The 8,735-nt window shown below is 50.4% G+C and overlaps 1 protein-coding gene across 7 annotated transcripts in view; it reads right to left on the bottom strand.

Annotated features, from left to right (window-relative positions):
* The window catches only part of INCA1 (inhibitor of CDK, cyclin A1 interacting protein 1), a 13,552-nt gene that overhangs the window by 3,414 nt on the left and 1,403 nt on the right, over positions 1-8,735 (bottom strand). For 3 of the 7 annotated variants that reach the window (XM_025211072.1, XM_025211071.1, XM_025211069.1), the window contains exons 2-4: positions 4,816-4,949; positions 2,223-2,330; positions 1,168-1,210 (exon numbers count right to left, since the gene is read on the bottom strand). In XM_025211072.1, the coding sequence (XP_025066857.1) occupies positions 1,168-1,210; positions 2,223-2,330; positions 4,816-4,919 (255 nt within the window). In that variant the 5' untranslated portion in view covers positions 4,920-4,949. Of the gene's footprint in view, positions 1-1,167; positions 1,211-2,222; positions 2,331-3,035; positions 3,299-4,779; positions 4,950-6,902; positions 7,099-8,278; positions 8,691-8,735 lie in introns of those variants that run through there. The other 4 variants (XM_025211074.1, XM_025211073.1, XM_025211070.1 and 1 more) reach the window with 3 other exon arrangements.

Here is an 8,735-nt window from a genome sequence, read left to right as displayed (position 1 = left end):
ACTCTTTCCTGCCTATGCAGGGGGTCGGACTCAATGATCTATGGAGGTCCCTTCCGACCCTAACATTTATGAATCTATGAATAAGAAACCCATAGAGTCCTGGTGAGAGGTTCTGGCTCTTCTGCTCAGGGTCAAACACCAAATTTAGGCTCTGGAAGGGTGTTCCCTCAGCTCAGACTGGCACAGCCCACAGCAGTTTTTGCCTTCCATAAAGCAGGGGCCTCATCAACCACAGGGCCCAGGTCTCTGCTGGTGCTCAGACAAGGGCTGAGCTGAAAGCAAAGATCTCACCTCTGCATCCTTCCCCCCTAGAAGGAAATGGCCAAAAATCACTAAGTGAACCCGTTAATTAGGCTAGGAGCTGACAATTAATTAAAACTGGGTCCTCAAAGATGTTTAGCAGCTTGGCTCGGGGCCTCTTTTGCACCATTCCTGATGAGCTGTGGGGCGGGATGACATCTAGAACCTGGTGGCTGCATTGAAAGAAAGCGCACCGGGGGGTTAAGGTCATCTCGATGTCCATGCTTTTGACCAGGAAAGGTGACCCAACCTCGGGCAGAGGGGGCACAGCATGGACCCCGATATGAAGCAGGGGTCAGCCACTGTTTGTGTGTACATCTCTCCCCCATGTGTAAGGGCTACAATTTAATCCCAAGTGCAATGGTCTTCGAGAGGATGCGGGGAAAGGGCAGAGCAGTGCCGTGGGGACAGGCGTTTGGGAAAAAAACCTACGCCTAGCATCCCGGCAGCACAGCTACCGAGGCAACGGGTGAGTGGGCGAGGAGGACTGCAGAGCAAGCTGCCTGAGTTAGAGAGAGCACTCATAGCTCAGGGGCTTATGCACTGGCCACCAGTGGCTTCCACCTATGGTGGGGACCCCTAGACAGACTCATGCTGCAAAAGCACCTGTTTTGAAGGAGAAAAGCAATCCTGTTGAGGGGGGAAAGGGCCCAGGGATGGGTTAGGAAATCACAGTCATGTTTATCTGGTCCCCTGCCATGCAAATCTTGATCAAGGCAACCAGGATGCCCCATTGAGACAGCGCCACAAATGGTGGGGGAATGAGGTTGGCAAAGACGTGACCCCGTTGAGGTCACACTGTGATGGAGAAGAACCAGCAATTAAATAAATGAAACCCAACCCCTCCAGGTCTGGGTGGAAACTTACCAGCAGCGGGGTGGGTTCTCTGTCCTCTTGTCTCCTGGGGGGGCTGAAAGATGAATGTGCCTTTTTAGTGGTTCCTCAAAGGACATTCGTCCCTGCCCCCCAGCTCCTTCCAAAGTTTCCAAACCCCATCCCTTTGCATACTAATTTGCATAGGCCGTAGGCCATTAGGCTAACGATGCTGCAGCTAGAAAAAAAGCAGACCTATTTGTTGTGCACTGGCAGCGCGCAATCAATAGATAGCTTGGCCAGGGGTCATGAGGAAGTGGCCCAGGCCAGGAAGAGGTGGGCCTGGGATTTCATTGGGCTGAGGAGATGTGTATCCAGGACCCGGCAATAAAAGAGCCTGTGAGAGCTGGAAGGAATCTCAAATCCAGCCCACAACATTGAGGATCTATGAGATTCCCTGCTCCGGCCTTTCAAAGAAGGAGCTGTCTTTTGTACAGTGCCTAGCATAACAGCCCTCGCCTGGGGCTGGCTTGATCCTGCCAATTCACCTGGGTGTTGTTATTTGCCAAGCAACAGCATTGGAGGCTGAGACTGGTCCCAAGAAACAAGGGGGAAGGAACCACAGATGCAGGGACAATAGGGTAGTGCCCACCTCTCTGCTACTTTTCATTAGGGGAGGATGCTGTAGCCGGGGTGCCTCATTGGGGGAATTTTTTTTATTTATTTTGGGGGTGTGTCTGTGATTGCGTATGCGGGGGCCTGGATTTAGGAAGCCCCTTGAAATGACTTGCCAGGGCACTGGCAGGGCCGGGATGGGAGAAGCCAAGTCTCCCAGAGCACACAACCATGCCCCACAGCAGCATGCTTGGATATGGGCCTTGCAATTGGAGCCAATTAGTGGAGAGCTGGAACCAAACTTGGGGAGAGAAAAAAAAACAAAGCCCCCACATGGAACCCAGCAGCTCCTCAGCACACGGCTATTGTTAGCATCCGCCCCTGCAGCTCTGTGTCCCAGCAATGTGCACGCATAATAAGGGTTATGTAACTGGGTCAGAGATGCCAGGAACTGAGCAAGGCGCGTCCCCTCTGGAGCCCGCACCACTGGCTACCTCAACGGCTGGTAGAGCCACTCCCAGAGCTGCTCCTTGGGGTCGTAGGGGTGCCTTTGGCCTGCAGCTGCCTCATCAGGCTTGCGCCTGCTCACCAGCCTGGACTGCCTGCGGGGAGAAGGAGCTGCATTTTAACGAGGGGGAAGTGAACAGAAGCAAATGAGGGGCAGGGTGAGGTATAGACCAGAAAGGCAATGCTGTCCCGTTAAATCATCTTGGGTTGAAAGCGGATTGCTTGGATTACTAATTGTGGTTCAAAGTGGATAGATAGATAGATAGATAGATAGATAGATAGATAGATCCTCCTGAGATCCATTCCTGCCCTGTTTTACTACAAATGCCCATAACAGGAACCAAGAGGCTGATATGAGGCTAGAAAACATTTGCTGCTACCCTTTTTGGTTAGGATGGTAAAGACAGGCCAGTTTCTGTAGCCAACAGGCAGCGAAGTCGTTAGCAACACATCCAGCTGCTTTGGACCCCCAGAATGATCAGGAGCCCAGAGCAGAGCTCAGTCACATACCACTGGGCACTTAGCAAAGTCCCTTCTCCTTTGAATGCACATGGAAACATTATTCAAGACTACATTTTATAGGAGACCAGATGAGATCAGCTCTGTCGGCCTTCACATTTACGAACCTCCCGCTACTGGGTGGAAAAAATAAAAGCTGTTGAAACAAGAAGCAGGCATTCAAGAAACATTCAAGATGGACCTGCTGGTTAGCACAACGACAATATTTCCCTACCATTCTCCAGCACAAAAGTACAGGCTCGTTAATGCTATTGCCTTTGCTTCCTCCCGGGCTTCTATTATTTGATGGGCTTGTTCGGTTTAATAACGCTAAATAATTAAACCAGGGGGTTTTTACAGCTGAGGGTGGCAAGGCAGAGGGGAAAACAGAAAAAACAAAAAAGAAGCTTGTATTGTGTTGTTCTTGGTTTTTTCTTGGCTTGTTTTAAAGGTTGTTCCTGTGAAGAGGCAAATGTGATATCCACGCACTGCACAAACGTGGTTGAGTTCCTGTGGTTTTCTTCCACTGCTGGAGGAGGAAAGGGGAGTAAAATTGTCCATCCAGCTAGAGTGAAAGAGGGGAAAAGAGGGTCAGATGCATAGAAAACTCAAGTGCCTCCACCCACGCCTCAAAGATCTCTCCCCTGCTTCCTGCCAAGGGAAGATGGTGGAATTTAAACCTGTCTCTGGCTTCTCAGCCTATTTTCACATTGCTTATTGTTAGCCAAATACCTGCTTACATTGCATTGTCATAGGCAGAGGGGCATCTGCTTTAGCTCAGAGGAGAGCTTATATCACATGTTAAAAGCCAGGCTCGGGGAGAGAAATAACACGCTGGTAGCTACTGCAGTGAATCACAGTTCAGATCTGCCTTATGCAACTCGCTTTTAGGTAGGAGTACGAACAAAAATGTTGCTTAGTAGGACTGTGTCTAACTGCATATTATTAAATTAATTTCTGCTGGAAATTTACAGGGAGATGATTTAAAAAAAACCCTCGTGTAACAGGCAGAGTTGCCCACCCGATGCATCAAAAGTAGTCTGAATCAGGCCCGCCCCCAAAAATCACAAGATAGGTTTAAAAAAAATCATGAGATTAAAAAAAAAACAACACAGCAATTAACCCATTTTCAAGGCTTCTGTGGATGATTATTATTTGTACTCCTGCATTTAGGGTGCTAATTGTTTTTCCTGGTTGTAGAAACCAGTAGGCCAGAAACATATTTGTTTAAGAGAAAGAAAATGATGTTTCTTGTGTCATCACAAGAGTCCAGGAGCTGAGGCATTTAGGCAAAGCACAAAACATGATGGGACTCATGAGAGTCGGCAATACGGAATGAAAGGTAGCTTTTAGCACTGCCAGGTAGGATCATGTTTAAATGTACCAGGCAGTTGTGAGCAGCCTCTATTGATCCAACTCATCTTTGCCACCTGGTGGAAACACTTGTCACTAAAAGCCTGAAAAACTTTTTTTACATAACATTTTCCCTTCTTTTGGAGCTGTTTCACTATGGAGACAGGCAGAGGGACAAAGGAGCAGAGAGAGAGAGAGGATGAGGCGCAGAAAGAGAGATTTATCCCTTCCTGTAAACATCTTATTGATCTGTCCTTCCATCCCCATATAAATCTATTAATCTGCCCACACATATCTGCCCGTCTCTCTAGCCATCGCTATATCTATCTATCTATCTATCTCCACTGACCTCAGAAATACATTTCCATCCATCTCCATACACACCCCTTCAGCTGTGTACTTACCCTCCTACCCATCCCCACACACACACCTATCTACCTACCTATCCCATCGTATACCTGATCAATCGACAGACCGACCTACCTACCCCATATACCTGATTGATCAACCTATCTATCCTGTATACCTGATCGCTCAATTGATCTACCTACCTATCTATCCCATATACTCTTTTTCTCTTTCCATCCCGTATACCTGATCGATCGATCGATCTTATCTATCTACCTGCCAACACGCCAAGTCTACTTCAACATTGAAGAGTCACACCTTTAAAAAAAAGCAAGAAGAAATTACTTGTGTGGATCTGGTGCTGGCTGTCAAGGAACGTACTTAGCAAAGGGGCTGAAGGACGTGCCGAACGCCTCCTCCATGTTGCCCTGGTGCAGTGTCATTCGGATGGGCTCTGTCCTTTCCCTCTCAAAGCATGCATGCATCTTTCTCAGGGCGTGGGGGCCACTGCTGCCCTGGTAAAGAACAAAACAAGGCCGTGTTCACTTGGGAGGTGCCTGCCCAAGCGCGGCGTGGACCCAATACCTGGTGTGTGATGCCCTGTCCCCTGCCCCCTGAAGCTGCCCTCCCTGGGGAGACGTCTCAGCAGTGCGGGGACCCCCACCCTCATCCTACCAGAGAGCTTTCCCCTTCGTTTGCCTCATCTCGTTAATACCCTGTGTCAGATGCCACCTTAATAAGGCCCCTCTTCTTCATACAACTGCCCTGTGAGGGCTCCTGAACGAGTTCCCCTCCGTGGATACCTCCGGGGTGCCCCTCACCTCACCTCACCTCACCTCACAAATACCCCTCCATGATACTCTTCATGCCATTAATACCCCCTCATGATGCCCCCACCTGAATAATACCCACCTTCACAATACCCCTCACCTCATGAGTACTCCCTCCATGAAACACCCACCTGAATAATACTTCCCATTTAACGTGCTTTCCAACCCTTCATTTTCCATACTCCCCCTGTGATACCACTCTCTGGAGAATACCCTGCCCATGATAGCCCAGTGTCATTCGTATTCCCTCTGCCTGAAAAATACCCCCTCCACCATGCCCCTCACTCCACGAGTGCCCCTCCATGGTCTCCACACCTGAGCTACACCCCTGGGAAGCCATGATAGCACCACCTCACTAACACCCCTGCTGCAGTGCTGCTCTGTGGAAAATACTCCTCCCCGCCCACCCCACCCCACGTAGCACCCATCGCTCTGCTCGGGGCGCAGGGCTGTGGGATGGGTGAGGGCAAGTCCTCTGGCAGGGCCCTGGCTGGGGCAATAAGTTGTATGAGGCGGAGGTGAGGGTCAGGCTATGGACCCCTTGTTATGGGCTGTTTGGGGGTGAACGGGGCTGCCCATATGGCAACACCCACACCTCAGGCAGCCACGATGGAGCAGGGACTCATGTAGTGCTGGGGGCGTGGGGGTGGGGGCAAGGCGTGAGGGGAAAATGGAAGGAAATGGCATGAAGGGAAAATGGAGGGAAATGGCGTGAGGGGAACAGGACCACCCAGCTCTCTTGCCGCGCGGTCGTGCGGCGTCTCATGCGCACACGCCCGTCCCGTGCTGGAACAGCCTTTGCCACCATACTCCCAGCAGAGCTCACGCTGCTCCACGGTCCTTGCCCGCTCCTGCTCAGACACCCCGAGCACATCAGCTCCCGCCCGCCAAACAGGAGCGTTTGCACCCCTCGCCTTCCCTGCTGGGCCACCCCTAGACACACTCTCACCTTGTCCACCCCCAAAGCTCCATCTTTAGACCCAAAACACTTGCTTCGGGTGGTATAAAAACGTGTCCCTGTCCGATTGTATCACACACCTCCCGTTTGCCCCATATATCCTCTCTGCATGGGGCATGCTGTATTCTCCATTCTGGGGCATGCTATAGTAGGCTATATTCTTCTTGTTTCCCATCCATAATAAGGAAAAATAACTTCTTCCCTACCTCACAGAATACATCAGAGCCTTACGAGAGCCCCAACCCCTCCAGCCGCCTCCTTCCTTGGAGGTCGGACACCTTTCTAGCACCTGCCAGGAGGAACACGTCTCCACCACACTTCATTCCTGCCACCGTCCCCTCCCCAAGGAAGCCAGAAGGATGTCCTTGGATGCATAACCTCCTCCATTTTTGGCTGGCTCCCCTTTGGAAGCAACCCGCATCTGCCCTGGCTCCCACTCTCCTCCCATTTTGACCCTTGTTTCCTCCTTTTTCATAATACTGACTTTTTTAAGTTAAAAAAAAAAAATCAAAGTAAGGGGGTGTGGCTTTGCTGGCAGGTGTTAACAATGCCTAGCAATTACAGGCAGGCAGATACCAGAGTCTCTCTCTGTCCCGGAAACCTGCCAATGTACAAGAGGGGGTTTCGGAAACCGCAAGGGGCTATCGGACAGCTAGAAGTAATGAGGTGCATTCGTTAACCATTGGCCCTGCCCATGCAGATGCTGCTAGGGAAGCCAGACTATGCTCTGTGTTGGGAGCACACGAGAGGGCAGTCGTTTGCTAATGGAGCCCCGTGCTTCTTATCTGCTTCCAGCACTTCCCTTCCGGAGTTGGATTGTATTTTTTTCCATGCTGGGTAGGGATGTCTCGGGTCAGGCCTGTCGCGGTTTAGCCTCTAAAAAAGAAAAAAGGGTTGGGGAGGGGGAAGCAGATTTTTAAAAAAGGGATGAGGGGGATCTGATTTTTTGGCTTCAAACCACAACAAAGCAGGACCTAATGCAGCGATTCTCAACCATAGAGGCCAGGAGATCCTCTGAGGTTTCCACCAGAAAACATTTGTGACCTGCCAGGGGGCTTTTTTGAGTCCTTCAATGCTGCGTTACACAGGCAGAGTTTGCTTCTTCTGAAGGGGCCTGGAGGAGGGACCAGGGTCCAAATAAAAAAAAGCTGGGGACTCCCTGAAGGTTGGGGAAAACCGAGTGTGAATCACAGAAAAGCAACGAAACTCCTCCACAGCGGGCTGGGCTTCCTGACTCGGCTTTTCCAGTAGTCGAGGTGGGTTTGCTGGGTGAAGGCTGTAACTGGGGGTAGAGCAAAGGTCAGTCTGGCCCAGGACAGGCAGGGAGGAGATGGATATAAAAAGTGAGGCTGGTCCATGCTGATCCCTCCCCAGCTCCTTGCCTCATGCGGTCTCCAGCAACATGGCGGGGCAGAGCAAAGGTCCCCCTCTGGCTGTGCCAGAGGGAGCGGCTAAGGAGCAGGGCATGTGTAAAGCCATGGACCTCACAGCAGGGTCCCCCCCTCCCCACTCCATGTGCTCATTGCCCAGCCTGCCCCCCTTCAATGCACATGCAATGTGAAGACAAAAGCAAATACTGTGCAATGCAAATGAGATGCAAATGCAATGCCCACTAACATATTGCAATCCACACATCATGTAATGCAATGATACCGCAATGCAAGTATTGCTTAGTGCAAAACAAGACACAGGTAATGCAATGGCAATGCCATGCAACGAAATTCAAATGGAATGCAAATGCTGCACAGTGCAAAGGCAACACAGATGCAAGACGCACCAGCATAATGCCATGAAATTCAAACAAAATGCAAATATCATACAATGCAAATGAGGCGCAAATGCAAGATACCTAATGCAATGCAATGCCATGCCAGAGTAACGCAATAAAATTCAAACAAGAAGCAAGCACGGTACAATGTAAATGAGATGTGAATGCAGGACACACCTAATACAGCACAATGCAAACGCCTTGTACTGTATTGCAACTACAATGCAAATCCCATGAATGCAAACGAGATGCAAATGCAACGCAGGCGGAATGCATTGCAATACCAACCTAATGCAATGCAGGTGCGACGCAAATACAATGCAATGCAAACGAGATACAAAATGCACCTCAAGGCAAACGTCATGTAATGCAATGCAAATGTGATGCAAATATAGCACAGGCGTGATGTTTTGCACTGCAAACGGAAGGTGATATAATGCAAATGAAATGCACATGTAATGTAATACGATGCAAACGTCTTGTAACGCCAAATGAGATCCAAACGCAACACCGCCGTAATGCATCGCGATGCACACGTCATGTGACGCAGGCAATGCAGACGCGATGCAACTGCAAAGCACGCGAGTTGCCTTGCAATGCAAATGTCCTGCATTGCAAATGAAAATGCCAGCACACCGCCCCAACCCGGGCCCCCTGCTTCATGCATCGCCGCTTTAATTCCTCCCCACCTCCCTGGGAGGAGCCGGGCGCCGCTCCCCGGTCTCGCGACATCACCCCCACCCCC

This window comes from Alligator sinensis, unplaced genomic scaffold (genome assembly GCF_000455745.1).
Source record: "Alligator sinensis unplaced genomic scaffold, ASM45574v1 scaffold553_1, whole genome shotgun sequence".
Lineage (NCBI taxonomy): Eukaryota > Metazoa > Chordata > Crocodylia > Alligatoridae > Alligator > Alligator sinensis.
This window is presented reverse-complemented; position numbering and strand designations above follow the sequence as displayed.